The 24,625-nt window shown below is 40.7% G+C and overlaps 1 protein-coding gene across 2 annotated transcripts in view; it reads left to right on the top strand.

The window, feature by feature from the left end:
- aplp1 (amyloid beta (A4) precursor-like protein 1) overlaps positions 1–24,625 on the top strand; it is a 102,675-nt gene that overhangs the window by 61,780 nt on the left and 16,270 nt on the right. Inside the window, exons 2-6 of one of the 2 annotated variants that reach the window (XM_017719336.2) lie at positions 3,888–4,073; positions 12,009–12,138; positions 14,975–15,084; positions 18,614–18,810; positions 19,092–19,408. In XM_017719336.2, coding sequence (XP_017574825.1) covers positions 3,888–4,073; positions 12,009–12,138; positions 14,975–15,084; positions 18,614–18,810; positions 19,092–19,408 — 940 coding nt within the window. Of the gene's footprint in view, positions 1–3,887; positions 4,074–12,008; positions 12,139–14,971; positions 15,085–18,613; positions 18,811–19,091; positions 19,409–24,625 lie in introns of both variants that reach the window. The other variant, XM_017719335.2, reaches the window with a different exon arrangement.

Below are 24,625 nucleotides of genomic sequence, written 5' to 3'. Positions count from 1 at the left end.
CAGTTAACATAACTACATATTGATACAGTACGTAACTGTTAATGTATCAGATGTGTGTCACGCCACAGTCCATACAGTCCATACATGGTAACTAAGCTGCAAAAACAGCCTTTGAATGAGTCATTGTTGTGATTCCACAAAAACCAAAGCGTTTACATATTTCCACCTTATTCAGTCTCTGCCCTTAAAGGCACAGTAACAAAAGCTATCTGTTTAATTCTCTGAGATAAAAAGATGGTCATGTGAAAATGAATTATGACAGATTATTACATATTAGCATGCAGACAAAAACACATGCCAGCCTATTAAATATTTAGCTCAGCTGCTTGCAGAATAACTGATCTGAAGACAAAAGATTTCAAGCTCTGACAGAATAAGTTCACCCTCCAATAGAAGAACCTGTTGTGGGAATATATTAACATCAACTAGTTGATTTGAAGTGAAATGTGATTCTTAGTATGAATGTATTTATACTCATTTGAAATTTCAGCTCAGTTTGGTCATCCTGTAAGCAGTAAAAAGTTCAGTATTTCAATGTGTAAAGGGGAATTCCACAATTTGTCAAAGTTTTTGCATAATTAGGCGGTCAAGATAGAGTCATTCAAAGTGGTTTGATAGGCAATGCCTAGCAAATTAGAGCTGTTCATAATAGTGGTGATGGGAATCAGATGTTTGAAGAGGTCAGTGGTTATAAATACACTGTTTGATGCAAGCCAGTATTTTACAATAGTTTTGAAACAATTTTGGCCTAAACTGTACTTTTTTCCTGCACATGTGGGGTGTTATGAGGCAAAATAATTCAGAATTTTTTACATCATAAACATTACATATTAAAACTCTTTTTTTTTTTGGATAGTGAATAAAGTGGCTATATTTGTGTTGTAGTCATGGTGACCCCTGGTTCCTATCACCACCGCTGTAAAGAAATCTAAGTGTAAGTTTCTCTACACATCAAATCACTCTGAATGAGTTTTATCTCTGTAGAAATGGTGAAAAATCTGAGCAATCCAGCTTGAAGATGCAGTTTAAAACCTGATAAAGAAAGCTAAAAAAATGAAAACTACTTGTGGCATATTTTTGAAATTGTCCATATTTGCAGGAATTAAATTGAAGTGCATTAAATTTGAATGTGACCTGCTATGTGACTCTGTATGGAATAGCCTGTGTCCAGTAGGATAGCCATATATGCACATTGAAAGCTTATTTTTTGGCAAGTAGGGACTGGATTTCTGCAGCTGTACTCCATTCCCAAACTGATCAGGCTGTGGTTGAAGAGGGCTTCACAATACATGCACAAAAAAGCGCACACACACTCTCTCGGGTTTGATTGGAGATGGATAAGCCGCATTTAAAGTAATCAGTGAGTCGGGCTCTGGCTCGATGTCAAAGTCAATAACGGCAGCCCATGTTACTCCCCTTCAGTGTAATGATAAAGAGTGCTCTCTCTTCCTTCCTGTCTCCCTCTGTATCTCTCTCTTTCTCTCTGACTGTCACCTTCTCCCTTTAATATCTGAACATATAAACTGAATGTGGGTCTCTGCTTCAATTCCGCACTCTCACAGTTACCTACGAACTAAAGGTACATTCATTCAACTGCAGCATCCCTGTACAGCGTCTAGATTTAACCACGTCATTGCTCAAATCAGCAAACCGTCCGTCAGAGAAACTCAAACAAACAACTGATTATTTTAAGATTCAAAACAACATGAATAAATACTACATGTTTTTAATACTGTGCAATGACAAGGCTCAGCTTATGGTCATTGGTTGAGCGTTCTGAGGTCATCACAGTGCAGGTCAACAAATGTAAACTTCCATCCATCCATTTTCTAAGCCGCTTCCCCCTCAGGGTCACGGGGGTGTGCTGGAGCCTATCCCAGCGGTCATCGGGCGGAAGGCCAAATGTAAACTTTGTGCAGCCAAAGCTCCACACGGTGTAGCAAAAACAACTCCATTAAAACCTTTTTGCTGCTGAAATGTGAACGAAACTGTACAATTTTGTTTCATAAAATTACTGAGTAAATCAAAACAGTCACGTAAACGTAAGCTGGAAGAAGGAACTGAACAATAAGCCTAAAGTTTAAAAGAATGAATAGAATAGCTTGACAAAGTCCAGCTAGCATAGCTAACAACAAATGAAAGGCCAGAATTAGTTAGAATGACTCCATTTGCATAATGCTAGCTGGTTACTATTCATTTGTATTCTTTGTTAGCAACATTAGCTTTTTTTGACTGAACTTTTCCTTTAACAGAAAAGCTATGCTAGCATGGCTAGCAACAAAGGGACAATAATAGTCACCAGTTAGCAAGATCCGTTTGCATGCTAACTGGTTTCCATTTGCTTTCATTCATTGTAAGCAACATTAGCTTTTTTGACTAAGCTTTAAAGTAGAGATTTCCAAACCTGGTCCTGGACATTTCAGTGTTTTCTGCTCTAAATCACCCACTTCAGCTCAGGAAGGGCTGGTTAATTGAATCAGGTGTGTTTGACGCAAAGCAAACGTGAAAATGTGCAGGGCAGGACAGGAATAGCTTGACCAAACATGCTAAAGTTGCTGCCAGCTTTGTGCAAGTTATTCCTGTCTGACTCCAGTTGCATAATGCTGTCTGGTGACTGTTCACTTTTATTCTTTGTCAGCAAAATTAGCTTTTTTTTGATTGAACCATTATTTTAAAAGAATAGCTTGTCCAAATATCTTAACATAGCTAGCAGCAACCCTGATAGCAAGAGGATAGTGGACCACTGTCCACTTGGTCTTTGCTGATGCACAGCATCTTTGCTGATGGCAAAGATGATGGCCCACTGGTGTTTAGCTCAGCGTTTTCAGGGCAGCCCACCAGTGGTTATGCAGGGTATTAGCCAAAATCCCACTTGTCATCATTCACATTACAATTTACTGATTTTTCCTTCCTTCATTGCTTTATTTGTACTTGGTAAATTAGTTTGGTAAAATTATTTTAATCTAATCAACATTTACTGTAAAATCATTTTATCAGTTTGGTAGAACCGTTTGATGATGTTTATAGGTTCTATGGTTCGATACCAAAGCTGTGAACATAGCCAGAAGCCCTTCGTCCTTCTGAGAGTCCAGCCGGCTGGGGGGAAACTCAAATGACCACAGAGACTAGGTCTGTACTCAGAAGGATTTTCCCGATTATTGATCAGAATAGCAGAGTTTATGTACACACAAATGGCGTGACCATCACGTGATTATGCGACAAGACAGTAGAGAGAGAGGATTGGATGAAATGGAGTTATAGGTGGACAAGGGCCCCCAAGGACGTTTATGACGTCCGGGTACATGGAGCCTAAACAACAGATAAGTGTTAGAACACAGCTGATCGGATAACGTTGTCACTATGAGTTATGAGTTATGATTAAAAAACAATGTAGAGTTTGTATGAAAAACTAATCTGGGTGGTTCAAGGGTGGACCAGCAGTGGCAAGCAGTCAGCGAGGTGCCGACCTTATCAAACCAGCGGACTGATATATGCTTGCTATCTGGGAAATGAAAGGTGATATCCACCACTTGCAAGATTCCATTTACATGCTAACTGAAGGCTATTCTTTTTCATTCCTTGTTATCAACAGTGGCTTTTCCTTTAACTATTCCATTAAAAGAATAGCTTGGCCAAATATGCCACCAATGCTGGCCACAAATGGATGGTAACTGCTATCATTTAGCATGACTTGATTTATATGTCAGGGCTATCCTCCTTCATTCATTGTTAGCAACATTAGCCTTTTGACTGACTGTTTCCTGTCTTTTTTTTAACCTGCTGCCTTCATGATTCCTGATGTGTTGCAACTGAACTACAATTTGTTGAAAGAAACAGAATCAGATTGCTGTCTGCCAATGCTAATCATCTGTCTCTCTCTCTCCCAGGCTCTGGCTATGACTGAGGTGAATGGACCGGTGGGGGGCCCTCTGGTGGTCGAGCCTCAGATTGCGATGTTCTGCGGTCGTCCTCTCCTACACATAAACACTGAGACCGGGCAGTGGGAGCCGGACCCTCAGGGCCGTCAGGGCTGCTTCACTCAGCCCAACAAAATCCTCTCCTACTGCCAAGAGGTACGCTTAACCACACTCACACATGTTAGACCTGCATTATTATATGGAGAAAATGCTGTATTTGATTGTACTGCTACATACTGTGATCGCTATACGCCTTCCCAGTCATCTGGACCAACTGACACTGTTTAAAAAACAGTGTCTTAGGGGGCAGTCGTGGGCTGAAGGTTAGGGAACTGGCCTTGTGACCGGAAAGTTCGATCCCCAGTGCCCACAGTCCATGACTAAGGTGTCCTTGAGCAAGACACCTAACCCCCAATTGCTCCCCGGGCACCGTGGATAGGGCTGTCCACCACTCTGGGCAAGTGTGCTCACTACCCCCTTGTGTGTGTGTGTATTCACTAGTGTGTATGTGGTGTTTCACTTCATGGATGGGTTAAATGCTGAGGTGGAATTTCCCCGTTTGTGGGATTAAAAAAGTATCACTTAAAGAAAGTAACAAAAAAAGAAAAAGCATAGAACTGATAAAGCAGCACTTGTGACTTGTTTCTCAATCATTTGATCAAATGTACCTTTGTTTTTTTCAGTTAATTTGAGGTGTTCTCCTGAAAATGAATGAAGAAAATGAACATCTCACATTGTGTAGCACATTAGCAATTTAACTACTGCAGTACAGAGTCAGGCTGAGTTATGGTGGTAGAGAACTTGGGCAAGAGTTCTGGGCACCTTCTGTCTGTAGCTAGAAGGCAGGACCCCCCCCCCTCATAGCTGCACTAGGACTGATGTAGGACGGAGGAACAGGGAGGAGATGGGGTGCATTTCTGCACTGTGGTCAGCATTTTGGTGCACAGATGTTACCTTTCCATGCTGTGCCTACAAATGTATTGTTTTCTCAGTACACACTGCAAAAAATGATATCTTGGCAAGCGTAAACATCTTAAATGTAGTCAATATATCTGTCATCATGAGACTGTCCTAAGAATATTCTAAGATTATTTCACTTATTTCTACACTATTATTTTTTGCTGTGCAAGTTGTAAAGAACATTGGCAAAATTCCACTTGACCTAATGGGTGTTTTGTAGCGCAGTTATAACTCAGTTCTTGTTAAAAATCTTAATCTTAAGTTGCATTTTGGATTCTTGTGAAAGGCCAAACTGTTACAATGGATCATGTGTAGTTTGATTACAACAGCATATTCGAGCTCTTTATTCTTAACTCGAGGCTTAACATTTTGTAGCTACTTTAATGGTAGGTTTCTACTGCGTGCAAAATCCTTAACTGATATTTGACTCCTGTTCGTTTTCAATCAGGACTGCGTGAAGGATTGTGAGATAGTGAGCCACAGGAAGTTGAGCAACCAGGGTAGACCTACATAGTTCTGTCTGGGTGAAATGCATGAAAAAGTACTGCCAGGACCCTTTTCTTGCTCCGTTGTGTGGTATGGTTTATTTAGAGCCTTTACACTTGTATTTATAGGCCAGTACACCTTTACTGGTACCATTAAAACATAGCATATTTGAGTGGAAATGTGTCACACCATTGTACATTGACAAAAAATAAATTAGAACTAAGGCTACGTTTACATTACCAGGTTGAAGTGGCACAAATCTGATTTTTTGCCCTGATGTGACTCAGATCTGATGTTTTCGAGGCTGTATGGACACACAAATCTGATCGTTTCAAATCCAGCCTGAGCCACTTTCATTTGTGGTTCTAGATTGGATACGTATTCGATAAGGCCATGTGACCTTAATATGAACATTCACATCAGAATACATGTGCTTCATTCATCATTCATCGTTACCATGGCAGCAGCGCTGCACAGACGTTAAAGCCTGTAAACGGTGGAAAAGCAGCTCATCTCACCTTTTTCTCCTTCGTCTGGCTCTAATAATGAAGCTGAGAGCTGATCAGAGTTAATGATCTTCTCAGCGAAGCTCGTTCTGCTCGTTAGTTTGTTTGCTGATGATTCACGTGATACATGTGGTTTGTTCACGTGATATTACTGAGTAGGATGTGCGCATGTGTGTCATTTCAGGACGCCGGTTCATTCACATTAATGACAGATTTGAATCACTGACCTAAACGAGTGTGCAACATCTTGTCAGAGAGATCGGATTTGAGCAAAATATCTGATTTGAGAAACGAGGCTTGTAATGTGAACATAGCCTAACTTAACTAATATAAACTCCCTCCTTTTTTCTACACTCAATGTCCATGTTATAAACTCCACTGACCGTATAGGAGCACTTTGTAGTTCTACACTTACAGACTGTAGTCCATCTGTTTCTGCATACTTTGTTAGCCCCTGTGTTCCACTGCGTTCTTCAATGATCAGGACCCTCTGAGTGCAGAAAAAAGGAGGTAGTTTTGATGTTGTGGCTGATTGTTGTGTAGTCTATCATACTCAAGAGACTTCAACCTGTTTTTAGAACTAAGTTTATGAGCAATCATCTACTTTAATAAGACGAAAATTTATCATGACTGATAGATCTATTTGCATCCTACACGCTCCTTAAGCAGTGAGACACCACATGCTGTGAACAAATATTGTAATCAAAGCACGCTCATTAGGATAAATTAGATTTTTGCTCACGTTTGGTAAAGCTGGACACCTGGCCTTATTCTAACATGCCATCTGTTGTATGGTATTGCAACACAGAATACAGCACTTATTTAAGTTTAACTCTGGAGCGGATAATGTTTGGTGAATTAGGCGTGCAATAACATGCTGATGATATCTGCCATCAGTCAGCAGAAGAAATTTATTTGCCGTTTGCCCCTCAGGCCCCTCAGGCAGAAACATATTGTGCAACTACAGTGCCATCGCTTCCTCCTTCTTAAGAGGATTTTTGCTCTGCCCTGATCATATCTAGTGGAATTAAGGATGATACTTGGTTATTTTCCCCGCCCAATCAGGTTCTCCTTGGATTCCTGTAGAACAAGAATGTTGCAAAATACTGCTCTGCTTTATCTCTGCAAAGAAATGACAAAAATATTGCTTCTGGATTTGAGTGTACGAACACTTATTTCATGCTGTTATTACAAAGAAACTTAGAAGATATTAGATTCCAGTTTAACTACTTTTTCTTTTTGAAACAATTTAACTGGCAGGCACCACTTCATGATAACATTAGCCTACTGGATTTTTTTTCTATTACTGTGCCTTTAAGATAAAGCTCTGTCCTGATTGGTTGCTCTGCATTGCGGCTCATTTGAGAAGCAGTCCAGGCTGAAACTTTTTTATAACTTCAGAAAAGGTGGATCTATGTGTACAGTCGCTAAAAAGTGCGGGTGTCCAACATGTTTTTGTTGAAGTGTTTCAGGCCCACTTAAAAATAATAGGCTGTGAGCATAAAGTGATAATATTTCGAGATTAAAGTTGTGTCTTTTTAGAATAAAATCTTAATATTTTGAGAATAAAGTCATATTATTTCAATAATAAAGTCATAAACAAGAATAAACCTGCGCTATTTTGAGGATAGAGTGGGTTAATTGTGGGTTAAACCAACGCATTTGGGCCTTGGTTCCTGTGCTGACGATGACAAAGAGAAGTTCCACTCGTTCGGGATTGATCATTTTGATTGTTTTTCTCATTGTCTGTGAAACTTCATGCCCTCTTTGAATGATACAGCGATGTAGCCGTGTAGATGACCCTGCCTGCGAGTTCTCCTTCAGTAAAAGAGACAGTTTCCTTTGGCTCTGTCTGGCTCTTTGTTCTAGTTTCTTGCACGGCTGTTTCGGCCGTTTCTTATACTATAACGATCTGGTGCTGATGTGTCAGGAGAGACAGAGAGACTGAGTATTTCTTTGTGGGTGAAACTGATACAAACGTATGACTCTACCAATTCCTCAACGCCCCTCATTTTAACACAAAAAGGTCAATACCTTCCTTTTACAAAGCCTTTGGCCACAATACAGAGACTTTTCCTTGTATTAATGCCACTTTAATGTTGTACTTCTACATCTTTTATCTTGAAATGTTATGACTTAATTCATAAAATATCACACAGTGCAACTTATAGCTCAAAATATTATGACTTTATTCTTAATGTCTGCTATTTATAAAGATTTTAACAGTGGCCTTAAAACGCTGCCATAGGTCTTCTACAGAAAACACACTTCTGCACATTTTAATGAACAATTACTGTTTATATGCCGAATGTAAAATATTGGGGAACATGGGCCTGCACAGAAATTTATATTTTACATTGATTTTGGTTTTGGTTAAGTTAATAAATATGTTAAAGTCAGCATATGCACAAAAATTTGCATTAAAACTTGCAAAGTTCGTTCTTTGTAAAGGATGTGCTAATTTGACAGGATTCGAGGATGTGTTAACAAACCAAGTTATGTTGGTTATGTGACATTCACAACAAACTCACAACAGCCTGTTTTTGCAGCTTTTATTTATATATATATATATATATATATATATATACATATATATATATATACACTCATATACATACACCAAACTCTTTTATTACAAAGCATTTTTCCATTATATGTGCTCTTTAATCCTGTTGGTTTGTGTCTTATCAGCGGCAAAACCTGCTTTTCAGCATCCCTGTATTGCAACACTGCATCCTCAGTGAGGTGGAGTTGCCTCAGCTAGTGCAGTCCAGCTCCTTCACCAAATGCTGCGAATGTACTAATATACTAATTCCTGCCACTTCTTCTGCTGGCACACTCCACCACACTGAACGTACACGGCTGCCGTAAGCACTCGTCCCACCGAGAAATCTCACATGATAGATTTAATGAAGCGAAGAAGCCAAAGAATATGTCATTTCCTTGCTGGATGCTGTTCAGATTAGCAGGCTGTCCACCGGTGGAGAGCTATCCTGCTGCCAGAGCATGTTTTCAGCAGAATAATCCCTCGCCATATGCCTCTACAGCGAGAGAACGGCAGCAGGATCCATTGCAGTTCTCTTTCCTTTGACTTCCTTAAAGAGCCCATATGGAAAAACATATTTTCCTTGCATTTTTTAAATGAAAGAGTTACAGTTCAGTCTGTCTGGATATGGAAATTAAGCTGCAAAAACAGTCCATGTTGGATTCACTGTTTTTGTGATGTCGCAACCCATATGCAAAGGAAATACTGTATATGTGGATATGTTTTTCAATATATGTGTTGTTTTTAATATATTTTTGACATATATTTAAGCATAAAAACTTGTCAATATCTTTCAATACACAACTTTTGCATGACTTTTTAAAATAAATATGGCACAGTTAGACATGTTTAGCACACATATGAAACATGATGTATATTGCAAATGTATTTTAATACTAACATATATATGCACATCTATATTTTCTTCCTCTTCAGTTGTTTGGCTTCTTGCATTCTCAGTGAGTGCATTTACATGCATCATGATTGGATGTCTGCAGTTATATGATTATTCAAATAGTCATGTAAACAGCTCTGATTTCCTAAATCAGAGTAAGGTTTAAAAATCTGATTAAGAAATCCAATCTGGATTTTAGCTCAATAATCAGATTTTTCAGTGCATATGAAGTCTTACTCTGATTTCTTTCGTATTTCTCAGTCTGTACATGTGTGCAAACAGACCATGGTACCGTAAATAAGCGAGTAGCATCGCCGCGAGACGCAGCAAAACACTTTTGGAGCAACGCTGCAACCAAATACATGCTTGACAAAGTGAAGGATTTAAATATTCTTCATCTTCTAGATGATGTGTGCTCATATTTTCAGGTAAAGTGGTGCAATGTTTGTAAAAAGAAGCTGCAGCATGTAGTTTGTGTTGTATGTTACATTTACATCTCTTCTTCTTATCTGATTACTCAAATTACTGCAGTTATCAGATTATTAAACGCATGTAAACACACTTGAAGTTATAAGGAGTGTCTCCAGCCACTTGTTTTTTTCAATTAGGCGCAGTGCAAGGCAGCTAATCAGATCATTTCTACATATCAGTCTTAAAGACACAGTAAAATAAACAACTTGGTCAAAAAAGGAGAAACTGGCTAAATGAATTATGACTGCATTTGGTACATAAAATCACACTTACATTGTAATGAAACAGCAATAAGTAAGAAAAATGCAGATATGGGTGCTTTAATATGAATGGACGTTCATGTGGGCTATTAGCTGTGATTTAGGTGGCATAAACGCGTTCTGAATATTCTATGACTATTGAGAATTTCACCTGAATTCAAGCATAATGACTAAAATTGTGCAACAAAACATGCATGCTGGTTTGTTTTAGCCACCTGTTAACTGTATGCTCTCTCTGGCTAACCTTGTCTTGTGCTATCTGACCTATATATGTGGAAATATATATAGCAGAGTTATGAACTGCATGAGGAAATATACTGATGTATTTCCTGAATAAGTGTGGATCTTCATCTGCTCTGTCCTCTGTGCTAGGCAGTGACCTCTCCTCTCTTTGTTTGAGCCATTCCCTTTAGTGATTCCGAGACACTTTTTTATAAATTTAATCACATAGGACATAAATAAAAGTCCGTCTATTTTATATCCCATATTCATTCCCTTTTAACATTTCCTCTAACAGAATGATTCAGAGGACTCCTATAGAGGAAGCCCTTGTGGAGGCCTAAGCTGTGGGGGTGTATTCATCATGATGACATTAAAAGTGCTGATCTGGGGTTATTTCATGGTCAGGTTAAAGGAATAGTTCAGTTAAACATCCTTTTTTTTTCTTTACCTCACTATATGGCATAGTGCCATTTTAAAAATTGACAAAAGTGCATTGTTTTTAACTTTGGTACATATTTTTGTCCATTTTTATAGATAAATGCGCGTCATACAGTGTTAGAAACCACGCAAGTTTTATAAGTATTAGAGATTACTGAACAGCTCAACATAGTGGAAGCAGGATATTAATTGGTGGATACAAACAACCACATTAGCTTTGTAGCAGTGCTAATTGATAGCATATAAGCTTCCATTACTTGTTATCTACATTAGCTTTGTAGCAGTGCTAATTGATAGCATATAAGCTTCCATTACTTGTTATCTACATTAGCTTTGTAGCAGTGCTAATTGATAGCTTATAAGCTTCCATTACTTGTTATCTACATTAGCTTTGTAGCAGTGCTAATTGATAGCTTATAAGCTTCCAATACTTGTTATCTACATTAGCTTTGTACCAGTGCTAAGTGATAGCTTATAAGCTTCTATTACTTGTTATCTACATTAGCTTTGTAGCAGTGCTAAGTGATAGCATATAGGCTACGACTGTTTGTTAACCACATTAGCTTTGTAGTGATAATAATTGTTGGGGGATAAGCATCTATTCATTTTTAGCCACACTGGCATCAGAACCCCACTGCAAAACTACATAACTGTACTGTAATAATGTACTGTAATAATGAACTAAACTGATGAAATTGTGTTCACACATAATGGCAGAATGACTGTCCTTAGCCAAGATCAGCACTTTATTGTCCTGCATTTCAGATGAACATATGATCTGGAGGATACTGCAGTCTTAGTGTAGCTTAATAACTTAAAACCTCTAAAAATAGCCTATCCACAAAAGCCATAGCATGGAATTAATATGCTAACACTGAACCTTTAGGCAAGGTTAGCTTTGGGGTTTTGTGTTTTAATGTAAGCTGCTTGACTCTGAATTGGTATTCATGACTAGTCATCAGGGTAATATTGCAAACTTTGTGGCTGTGCTGAATAATTAACAAGGAGGAGATATTTCACTCTGCAGAAGATGGGAATGCGCCTTCAAGGACAAAGTGCTTTAGAGCTGCATTGCTCTCCATTCTTTCCTCCCTGCCTCTATTTCTCCCTCTATTTTACCCAGTGCCCCTGGAGTACCTCCCCCCATTCCCTCAATCATTTTCTCCTGCCTTTTTTTAATCTGTTTAAACCCTCTCGTACCTCTCCTCTCTACCCTTTATCCTTTGCACTTTCCTGATTCCATCTGTCCTTACTCCTCTCCCTTTGTGTGTCCGGCTGTGTCCATGTGTGTGTCTGTGTTTGTTTCAGATGTACCCAGGTCTGCAGATCTCTCATGTGGAAGAGGCCTCTGCTCCAGTGACGATCCCAGCGTGGTGTAAGAAAGGCTGGGGTCACTGTCAGACTCGTCAGTTCATCGTCATCCCCTACCGCTGTCTGGGTGAGGCACATGTTTCATGTTTATTTGTAACACTGAAGAGCGATGATGAGACGGACACATACGCTGAGAGAAGTGAGATTTATTAGGGGCAAATCCATAATCAGGGTCAAAACGGTCCAGGGTCAGAGAGCCAACACGGATAGGTTGGGGAACAGACGAAAAGAAACAGACTAAACACACAACGGAGGCCAGCAGAACTAACACCCAGCAATACAATACATACAATACAAAGACTAGCAAACTCACAGGGCAAAACACAGGGCTTAAATACAGGAATAGGTTAACAAGACATAGGTGGTTAACAAGAGGGTTAACAAGAAACAGGTGAGGACCGATCAAGGGCAGAGACTAGAAACAAGTTGGCAGAACAGGGAAGAAACAAAACAAGGAAGCACATGGATAAGTCCAAAAGGTAAACACAAACACATGACATTATTACTAAAAATATTGTTATATGACTGTTCTATATAGAACCGTTTAATGCTTAAATGGTTTTTTGCATGGTGAAATCGTTCTTCAGATTGATGGAGAATGTGTTGCCTATGGTTCTGTGTAGACCCTTTTTGAAATTGGTTCTATATAGCATCAAAACGGGTTCTGAGTTCTGAACATGCTGTCCTACATTTTCATGTCACTACCAAAACACAGAGTTTTACTCTGTGGGCGGAGCCTTATTTTATCCACGCCCCTGCATTTTAGAGCAGGAGGTGAGGTTGCATCCCTGTACCTCATGGCCACATGGTAAGCAGTTAGATCCCATTGTTTTGAAGTAAATGTGTCCCAAAGTGTGAAAATCATTGTGGGACATTGAAAAAATGTCGCTACCGAAATACAGATTTTATGCAATTAAGTAAATATTCTGTGTTTTAACAGAAAACATGATGATTTTATGTGTGTACAGCTGTTCAGTGCTGTGTTTGCTAGTCATGTGCTGGCTGGCATTTTTGAGTTCTGCTAAAAATGAGCTAAAATCATCAGTGAAATAGTCACTACTGAAAAAGTCACTACAGAAACGTGTGGTAAAGTTTCAGTTCTGTTGCAGTTGGTTTGTTAGTGACAAAATAGAATTTTCTGTCATTTGTTGTATTAAAATAAACATAGCAGTTGTCGGAAGAAAAACTCATATCTCCAAAATGGTAACTTTACAGGAGAAGGAAAAAACCTACTACACGTTTAATGTAAGTCAATGGAACCAGACTTTTGTCCAAGTCATTTTGGGCTATTTCTGTTGGTCCATTCTTTATGAAATGTACACACAATGTAAAGGACAACAGCTATTCTCAAATTGTGTAAAAAACTGAAAAAAAGTCCATATTAGTTAGAAGTTCAAAAATGTTTTCAATTCTGATTTGAACCAGTTTGGTAGAATTATATGTTATATGACCGCAACCCTATCTGGACTAAGCGGTTAACAATGACAATGATATATTATATGAATATTCTGTATAATATAGAATATAAAGTGCATCAAATATATGAATTTGCTCTTTTGGTCTAAAGCTTAATTTGAAATCTAAACTCTTATCTCATAAAGCAAACTGCAGTGCACATCTGCTAATCATGATAAACGAGTAAAATCTGCACGCACAGCTGTTTCGCTTCAAGTTGTCCTTGATTTCTGCTTGCACATTGTACATAATGATTCCCTAATAAATGTGCTGCATCAGCCCAAGTGGGCATTTAATATATGCTAACTGTGTCTCCCATTTCTCCATTTTACTCCACCATTATCTGCCTCCATTTGTTTCTTTTCTACAATCCTACTCCCTCTGATGGCCATCTGCTTTTCCTTCCTTTCCTCTCCCTCGCTCTTTCCTCTGCTTAATTGTATTTCTCATGATATGCAGCCGTGGGCTGGAGGTTAGGGAACCAGCCATGTGACCGGAAGGTTGCTGGTTCGATCCCCTGAGCAAACAGTATGTGACTGAAGTGCCCTTGAGCAAGACACCCAACCCCCAACTGCCCACCGCTCTGGGCAAGTGTGTGCATGTGGTGTTTCACTTCTCAGATTAGTTAAATACGGAGGTGAAATTTCCCCATTGTGTGACTAATAAGGGTAATTTTATCTCTTACTGTGCAAAAGTCATAGGTGGCCATAAGAAGTGTTTTAAACAAAAGTGAGTTTTTACAGTAGAAACACTGTATTACATTAGAATAAACACAAAAAACACGGCACGGTGGCGTGGTGGGTAGCGCTGTTGCCTCACAGTGAGGAGGGCCTAGATTTGATTCCCCGGCCGGGTGACCGGTGTCCTCTCTGTGTGGAGTTTGCATGTTCTCCCCGTGTCTGCGTGGGTTTCCTCCGGGTTCTCCGGTTTCCTCCCACAGTCCAAAGACATGCAGTCAGGCCAATTAGACATGCTAAATTGCCCCTAGGTGTGAGTGTGTGAGTGACTGTGTCTGTTTGTCTGCCCTGCGATGGACTGGCAACCTGTCCAGGGTGTATCCTGCCTTCCGCCCGATGACCGCTGGGATAGGCTTCAGCACCCCCCCGCGACCCTGATGGAGAAGCGGCTTAGAAAATGGATGGATGAATGGACAAAAAAGCAAAACAGAATTTTTTTTCAAAACATTATGAGTATGTTAAATAGAAGAAAACAGTTGAAAAAATGCAGGTTTGATTCCTGGCTTCTCTCTGCTGTTCAGTTCCATCAGCAGCACCTGAGTTAATTTAATGAAGTAATGATTGTATAAACTGGACATTTGATGGTGACTTTTTGTCTTTCAAAGTCTTTTTGATATTTGCTTAATTGTTTCTCCTTCAATCTGTCGGTCTTTCTCTCTCTCTCTCTCTCTCTCTCTTTCTTTCTCTCTCTCTCCCTGTCTCTCTCAGTAGGAGAGTACGTCAGTGAGGCTCTCCTCGTTCCTGACCGTTGTCGGTTTTTACATCAGGAGCAGATGGACTCCTGTGAGAGCTACGTCTACTGGCACAATATTGCCAAAGAGGTGAGGAACAGAGTTCATCTAAACAAAGCAAAGTAAATACAGGTCGTTTGGAAGTACTTGAGTTCTGTCTCGTTATCGAGAGTGTAGAGCAACTGTCGTGGTCTCTAGATCATTTAGACTCAGTCTCATCTCGGTCTCGGTGTAAGGTGGACTTTGTTCTCTAGACCAGCTGAGTGTGATGCCTCCATTTGAGATCACTGGATCCTGAACTTTTCTTCTCTCATTACTGAATATCAACAAAACCTTCAAACAGAACAAAACAATCATTTCTCTACATTGTTTAAATAATATCCATTTGCTGCTTGTTGAGAATCTAACTGATCTTTCCAAGATGGCTGATAAAATGGACAATGAGCATAGAAACAAGGAGGTGATCATAATGTTATGCCTCATCTGTGTATATTTCAAAATGTATGTGCATATACTATATGGCCTCCCTTGTGGACACCCTTCCTAATTATTAAGTGCAGGTTTTTCAGCCACACCCGTGCTAACTGCATATAAAATCAGGCACACCCATCCAAGCGTTTGTTCATTGGCAAACATTGCACTGAAGAAAACGAGAACTATAACTTGACAATTTCGTGTAATAGGTTCTTCTTTTTGCTGAGCAACTGCACACAAGCCTAAGATCACTATGTACAATGTCAAGCGTCGGCTGGACTGGTGTAAAGCACACCACCACTGGACTAAGGATATTACCTACTGGAACGCATAGTACCAAAAGTAAAGTTTGGTGGAGGATAATGGGCTGGGACTGTTTTTCAGAGTTTGAGCCCCTTAGTTTCTGTGAAGGGTGATGTTAATGCTACAGCATAAAAAGACAGTTTAGACAATTATATTTTTCCAACTTTGTGGCAGCAGTTAGAGGGAGACTCTTTCCTGTTCCAGCATGACTGAGCCCCCATGCTCAAAGGGAGCTTTATAAAGACATGAGTTTGGTGTGGAAAAACTCTAATGGCTTGCATAGAACCCTGACCTCAACCCCACTGAACTCCTTTGGGATGAACTGTGAGCCAGACCCTCTTATCCAATATCAGTGCCTGACCTCAGAAATGCTCTTTTGACTGAATGGGCAAAGTTTCCCATGGACACACTCCAAAATCTTGTGGAAAGCTTCCCAGAAGCGTGGAGGCTGTTGTAGCCACAAAGAGGGGCAACTCAATATTTATGTCCATGGTTTTGGAACAGGATGTCCAACAAACTTAAATAGGTGTGAAGCTCAGGACATAATATTGGCCATATAGTGTATATGTCGTGCATATTTATGTAAGCATCAAATATTGACATATATGCAAAATGTATCTATCATAGCTATATATCTGATACCAGGGTGAATACACTGCAGTACAGTTATGTTTGCTGTTACTATGTTTTCTGTTTGCTTTTAAATATTAAATTATTTAAATATGTCTGGAAACAATATTTTGATTTCGTGTTTTAATTAATTTATTGCATAGCTTACATTGTGGACTGTTTTAGAGTTTATGTGTGTATATTGTGTATGTAACAGGGTTTTTTGTGAGTTGTACAACCAATCAGATGCGTAAAGAACTGCAACCATGAGTTTTAAAAGCTTTTTAGATTTAACAGTGCTACTTTTGGCCAGCCTATTAACGAGAGCTGTGTGGAGGCCACAGGGGGTCACTCCATATTCCTCCGTTCAGCTCCTTTCAGCCCACTAGAGATAATTTCTCAGACTGCAGTACAGATAGTCAGACAGGAGGTTCATTAAAATTTCACCGCTCTTAAACACTCAGTAAAAAGCTGGAGTGGAGTCTTCGTCTGTGACACATTTATGTGGAAAATCAGTCAGAGAAAAAGGGAATGGAAACTTGTTTTAATGCGGAACATTCTTACAAGCGGTGGTTTGGCCAAAAATGAAATTTACCCGATTTCACGCTTATTCCAAATCGGCCTAAATCATCACAAACTGGGTTCCGATCCCCTCGAGTGGTTAAGTAAAGTCACACAGACTTGTTGATGAGGTTTTCAACACTGTATGACATACTGTTATCCATAAACATGGAGAAAAGTACAGGAAAAGTTCAGCTTCAGTGTTGTTTTTCTCTCTCTCCACATTCCGCAATCTGCTAAACCTCTAACCTGGCAAAGTCAAGTGATGTTTGTTTATAGGGAACATTTAAATCAACAGAATCCAATACAACAGTTCAGACCTTCAGAAAGACAGAATGAACCTCTTTAACCTTTACAGCCTCTGCACAGCATCATCCCTCACTCATGTGACATTCATGACTCTTTGACTATTCTCTCCATCTCTCTCTCTCCCTCTCTCTCCCTCTTTCTCTCCGGCTCTCTCCCTCTCTCTCTCTGTCTCTCTCTGTTTCTCTCTCTCTCCGTGTCTCTCTCTCTCTCTCTCTCTCTCTCTCTCTCTCTCCTTCTGTCTCACTCTTCCTCTTTTTGTTTTTCTCTCTCTGCCCTTCTATCTTTCTTTCACCTTCTCTCTCTCTCTCTCTCTGACTTCCTCTCTCTGTGTCTTTCTGTCTTTCACTCTCTGTCTGACTTTCTCTCCCCTTCTGTCTATCTCTCTTGCTCTTTCTCTCTCCCCCTTTCTCTCCGTCTCTCTCTGTCTTTCTCTCTAACTCTGATGTTATCTGTCTTTTGCTCTCTAAATTCCTTTCTTTCCTTCTCTCACTCTCTTTGTATTTTTCTCTGATGTCTCTCTCTCCCTCTCTCTCTCCAACTTTTTCTCCCTGTTCTATTCTTATCTCTCTTTTTGATTTCCTATTTCTTTCTCTCTCTCTCTCTCTCTCTCTCTCTCTCTCTCTCTCTCTCTCTCTCTCTCTCTCTCTCACCCTCTTTCTTGCTTTCTTTCTTATTCTCTCACTTTTTTGACTCTCTTTCTCTTTCTTTCTGTCTCTCTCCACAATCTCCTTGTATTTCTCTCTGCTCTCTCTCTCTCTCTCTCTCTCTCTCTCTCTCTTTCTTTCTCTCTCTCTCTCTCTGACATTCTTCTCCCCCTGTATCTTCTTTTCTACCACTCTCTGATTTCCTCTTACCTCTTTTCCTTCCATCTCTCTTTCTTTTTCTCTCTGGCTTTCTCTCTCTTTCTCCCTACCTCTCACCTTCTGAATTTCTCACTTTCCTTCTGTCTCTCTCCCTCTCATTCTGTCTTTGTGTATCCTTCTCTGACTTTGTCTCTTTCCCTATCCATGACTTTCTATTTCTCTCCCCCCTTTTTCTCTTATTCTCTCTGACTTCTTCCACCCCCCTCTCTCTTTCTATCTCTGTCTCTCTCTCTCTCTCACCTTCTGAATTTCTCACTTTCCTTCTGTCTCTCTCCCTCTCATTCTGTCTTTGTGTATCCTTCTCTGACTTTGTCTCTTTCCCTACCTATGACTTTCTCTTTCTCTCCCCCCTTTTTCTCTTATTCTCTCTGACTTCTTCCACCCCCCCCTCTCTTTTTATCTCTGTCTCTCTCTCTGTCTCTCTCTCTCTCTCTCTCTCTCTCTCTCTCTCTCTCTCTCTCTCTCTCTCTCTCTCTCTCCCTCTCTCTCTCTCTCTCCAGGCTTGTACAGCAGACAGTCTGGAGTTGCATAGTTACGGGATGCTGTTGCCATGTGGCGACCGTTTCCGGGGAGTGGAGTATGTGTGCTGCCCAGGCCGAAGTGGGGCAGGTGGTCGTGGAGAAACAGAGGGAGTGGACTCAGCTCAGGGAGCAACTCCACCTCTAGTGTCCCTGTCAGGGGAGAAAGAGGCCACAAGGTAAGAGAATCACACCTTTTTAGACTTTCATTGGAAAGTCATTCTTGGAAACCACAAATCCGATTTACATAGTTTCCCCATCTTTACCTCAAACTAGAGGCAAACTTTGCTCATCCACAACGCTGAAGCTATGAGACCAATGTGGCTGTCAAGTACATGGAAATAATGTAATGGATGCATTTACCCCACCGGTTAGCGTTGTGCTAACTGCACATTTAAATCATCAAACGCCTGTATGTTTATGAAGTTCTTGGCTCAATTTGTGCTCTTTCTTACGTCAGTGTGAAGATAACGCCCCCCACTCCCAGCCCCTCCCCCGAAACAGACATAGAGGAGGACGACATGGAGGAGGAAGAGGAGGCTGTGGAGGAGGAAGAGGAAGAAGAAGCAAATGAGGAGGAGCAGGCTGAGGCAGAGGAGGAAGAGGAAGAGGACGAGGAAGATGATGAAGCAACGGCCACAGCAGCGAAGGACCCAGAGGAATACGAGTATTCCATCGACTCCGGACCCTATCAGGCATCGGACTACCTGGACAACTTCTACTATGACAAATCCGGAAAATCTGCAACACAACAGCCCCAAACTCGCGGGGACAGCTGTGAGTGACCCCACTGTAAACCTGTTTAATGAAGGCACATGAACTAAACTAAGAGGTCAAAATGAAAACCAGATTTTTAATTTTATACTTAGAAGTTTGGACTCCCGGTCATTCTCGGGTGTTTCTAAATAAAAATGAGTTAACCTCTACAGAGTGTACATTTGCATATGGCATTTTACTGCACATTTTAGAACAAATTTTTGAAATTTCTATTTATTTGACGAGTGTAACATATTATCATACATTTTCCTTACTAAAGAACCCTTGGAGAACCATCTTTTAGAGTTTGTAGTACATACAGTGGGTTGCAAAAGTATTCATACCCCTTGAACTTTTCCATATTTTGTCACATTACAACCACAAACATAAATATATTTCACTGGAATTTAATGTGAAAGACCAACACAAAGTGGTATACAATTGTGAAGTGGAAAGAAAATTATACATGAATCAAAACATTTTTTACAAATAAAAAACTAATAAGTGCGACGTGCAAAAGTATTCAGCCCCCCTGAGTCAATACTTTGTGGAGCCACCTTTTGCTGCAATTACAGCTGCAAGTCTTTTAGGGTATGTCTCCACCAGCTTTGCACATCTAGTGACTGAAATTCTTGCCCATTCCTCCTTGCAAAACAGCTCAAGCTCAGTCAGATTGGATGGAGAGCGTTTGTGAACAGCAGTTTTGAGATCTTGCCACAAATTCTCAATTGGGTTTACGTCTGGACTCTGACTGGGCCATTCTAACACATGAATATTCTTTTTTTTAAACCACTCCATTGTAGCTCTGGCTTTATGTTTAGGGTCGTTGTCCTGCTGGAAGGTGAACCTCCGCCCCAGTCTCAAATCTTTTGCTGACTCCAACAGGTTTTCTTCCAAGATTGCCCTGTATTTGGCTCCATCCATCTTCCCATCAACTTTGACCAACTTCCCGGTCCCTGCTGAAGAGAAGCACCCCCAGAGCATGATGCTGCCACCACCATATTTGACAGTGGGGATGGTGTTTTCAGAGTGATGTGCAGTGTTATTTCTCCGCCACGCATAGCGTTTTGCATTGTGGCCAAAAAGTTCTATTTTGGTCTCGTCTGACCAAAGCACCTTCTTCCACATGTTTGCTGTGTCCTCAACATGGCTTCTGGCAAACTGCAAACGGGACTTCTTATGGTTTTCTTTTAACAATGGCTTTCTCCTTGCCACTCTTCCATAAAGACCACATTTGTGTAGTGCACGACTAATTGTTGTCCTGTGGACAGTTTCCCCCACCTGAGCTGTGGCTCTCTGCATTTCATCCAGAGTCACCATGGGCCTCTTGGCTGCCTCTCTGATCAGTGATCTCCTTGTTCGGCCTGTAAGTTTAGGTGGACGGCCTTGTCTTGGCAGGTTTACTGTGGTGCCATACTCTTTCCATTTCCGGATGATGGATTGAACAGTGCTCCGTGAGATGTTCAAAGCTTGGGAAATCTTTTTATAACCTAAGCCTGCTTTAAACTTCTCCAAAACCATATTCCTAACCTGTCTGGTGTGTTCTTTGGACTTCATGATGCTGTTTGCTCCCCAATATTCTCTTAACCAACATCTGAGGCCGTCACGGAGCAGCTGTATTTGTACTGAGATTAGATTACACACAGGTGGACCCTTTTGAGTCATTAGCAGTCATCAGGCAACTTCTGAATGCAATTGGTTGCACTCAGGGAAAAGGGGGCTGAATACTTTTGCACGTCGCACTTATTAGTTTTTTATTTGTAAAAAATGTTTTGATTCATGTATAATTTTCTTTCCACTTCACAATTGTATACCACTTTGTGTTGGTCTTTCACATTAAATTCCAGTGAAATATATTTATGTTTGTGGTTGTAATGTGACAAAATATGGAAAAGTTCAAGGGGTATGAATACTTTTGCAACCCACTGTATATTGCTGTTGTTGGGAAGAAAACCACTTATCTCCAAAATGGTAAGTTTTCAGGAGAAGTAACTTTTCTTTTAATGTGAATCAGTGGAAGTCTGGTTTGAGCCATTTCTTTTGATCCATTCATATATATATGGCCGAAATGAGTTTCCTCCGCAGGGTGTCTGGACTCTCCCTTAGGGATAGGGAGAGGTTCGGTCATCCGGGAGGGACTCAGAGTAGAGCCACTGCTTCTCCACGTCGAGAGGAGCCAGTTGAGGTGGTTCGGGCATCTTGTTAGGATGCCTCCTGGACGCCTCCCTTGGCGTGACTATATCGCCCAGCTGGCCTGGGAGCGCCTCGGAATCTCCCCAGGGAGCTAGTGGAAGTGGCTGGGGAAAGGGAGGTCTGGGCCTCATTGCTTAGGATGCTGCCCCCACGACCCGAACCCCGGAGAAGCGGAAGATGATGGATGGATGGATATATATACAAACACACACACACACATTTTCTAAGCCACTTCTCCTCCTGGTGCTGGGGCCTATCCCAGCTGTCATTGTCATCATCTCTCTACATTGCTCTGGGCACAAGAAGGTCATCATCAGGATAATGTTGGTTGACTGATTTTCATACTGTGGCGTGTCATTGTACTTTGGTATGAAGACACGTCATTCGCGCCTATAGCAGAGTTGAACCAGGGAGCACTGCAGAGGTGGAAGTGTAATAATATGTTTTCCATCATGTGTACCGTCCATCATTGACATGACAGCCCTGGACTCATGCTTCATGTCTGTCATTGGGCAGAAGGCAGGATACATCCTAGACAGGTTGCCAGCCAGAGAAAATCAGAAAGAGAAACATACACACACACATACACACACATAAATAAATAAATACATACATATATATATATATATATATATATATATATATATATATACATTTAACAGGGGCACCCATATGACTGTTTACCTTACCTACTCGACCTATTCCTATGCCACTCTACTCCTTATAAGGAGTATTTTAGCCCAGACCACATTTTAATGAGGCACAATACAGTGGGGAAATGGGAGGGGCACACTGGGAGTACCACTGCAGTGATCTTCGGGTTTGGAGGTGGGGCTGTGTGGGTAATCAGGAGAGCTGGGCTGCTGTGTTTTTAGAGCTAGCGTATGTTAGCTACCAGAAAACCTGGGGAGTGACAGAATCAAACCTTACTTTTGCGACTTAGACACTGAAGATTTTTCTACACCACCATCCCCATCTTCAGTGGGGGGAGGGGTTTCTGATCAGGCAGTGCGTCTTGAGCCTTAACAGCCACTGACTCAAGCCACCAAAGAGTTAACATAATGCCAGAAAAAGGCGTCCAAGTGGTAGAACATTCCTTAAAATCGTGACAGCTAGCTTCTAATTGTCTGTTCAGCAGGTCCATATTCGATATAACCCGAGCCCCGATTTCTTAGATCTACTGAATTCCGATTGACTAAAGTGTATTTCTTTAAACATTGTTCAGGTATCACCCAGTTTGACATCAAGCTATGATAAACAGACTTGTATTAGCCCATTAGGATGCCATTTCTTTTTTACAAGTGTACTTGTGGCTGCTGTACAAATTTGTTGAGAGCATTTGCAGTAGGGTGGTGGCCGAGATGTGACCAGGTTGATGTTGTACACTGCCTCACCGTTCATCCAGGAATGGCTGCAGTGGCTCTAAATACTTACATTTTGCAAGCTGTAATGGCACTTATCAGCAGATATATGGAGAAGTGCAATGATCCTCACTTAATCTCTCATTTAGGTGACTAATCATACACTGAACATTATTAATATCAGGCCAGTTATCTGTAAAAGGCTAAAACTACAATATCTACAAATACAATAACTAAGTGTGATGATGCTGGCTGGTCTAGTTTATCACCAACAGCCATGAGCAAAAACTAAGAGACAAAGGTATGACTGAGCCTTTTATTTTAATTAGCGTAAAGAGACAGTTCTTGGACAGTTTCCTGGAAAGAGTGACAGCGTGGGTCATTCAGTCCTCTTGCAGGTCTGTGGGCCTGGGAGGGACACAGGGACAGGGGCTACACAGATCAACCTGGGAAAAGAAAAACACAGCTCTTAATGAACTAATTGCTAATATTGAACATTGGCCATGAATGACATTGGTAGATATATGTACTTGAAGTTAATGCTGAGTATGTATGTACTGTGAACGGGAATGTGACTGTTGCCTTATGAATACCTGAATTTAGTTTTGGTTTAGTCTACTGGGAGGGGCTATAGGTATTTAAGGAGAGGCCGAGTCTAGGTAGGGGGGTCTAACTGCTGCAAGTAAGACGGCTAGTCTCGCTGCTGATATGCATCCTGAGGTAGAAAATGAAATTAAGTGAGAATATTCAGGGAAGAGTCATAAGAGGTTTTTTTATTTTTTAATAAATAGTTGTGTGCATGTACCATGGTGAAGGATCTTTTATAGTGCTGTTTGTATTTTTGATAACATGTGCAATAAAGAATGAGGGAAAGGGAATCATTTAACCAGCTTTCTGCTCAAACATCTTCTAAACATGCCAACACGGCAACCTCCACGCCACTTCATGTCCACTCTACCACACTAAGAATCACCAATAAAAACTAAGTAGAGCTCTATATAACACACTAAATGCAATGAGACGATATGTATGGAAAAACATCCAAAACAGCACCGATGTTCTACCTCCCTCTAGACTCTAGACTATGGTTTCATATATATGAGTGCGGCACGGGCAGAGCCATCTCTCTACATTGCTCTGGGCACAAGAAGGTCATCATCAGGGTAACGTTGGTTGACTGATTTTCATATTGTGGCGTGTCATTGTACTTTGGTATGAAGACACGTCATTCGCGCCTATAGCAGAGTTGAACCAGGGAGCACTGCAGAGGCAGGACTGTAATATTATGTTGTTATCCATCACGTGTACCGTCCATCATTAGCATGACAGCCCTGGGCTCATGCTTCATGTCCGGATCTTATTCTGAGTGGGCCGTCACACATGTACAAGCCCCCCCCCACCCCCCCCAGAGCAGTATAGATCAGACAGTGCATTTGCAGATCCTCAGTCTCAGCTCCATCTCAAACTCAATAACGCTGAGTACAGCGCAGACTGTATCTGTATTGATCTCCGAGTAATACTGATGACCCCTCCTCCTTCTCTCTGTGTCTCTCTGTTCCTATTCCCTTCTCCTCCTTTATTTTACAAATGACTCACTAATTGATTGACTGACTGATTGATTGATTGATTGACTGATTGATTGTGTAATGAATTAGTTACACTTGACTGATTGGTTAAACTAGTG

This window comes from Pygocentrus nattereri, chromosome 17 (genome assembly GCF_015220715.1).
Source record: "Pygocentrus nattereri isolate fPygNat1 chromosome 17, fPygNat1.pri, whole genome shotgun sequence".
Lineage (NCBI taxonomy): Eukaryota > Metazoa > Chordata > Actinopteri > Characiformes > Serrasalmidae > Pygocentrus > Pygocentrus nattereri.
Note: the sequence above shows the minus strand (reverse complement) of the source record. Positions and strands in the feature narration are given on the sequence as shown.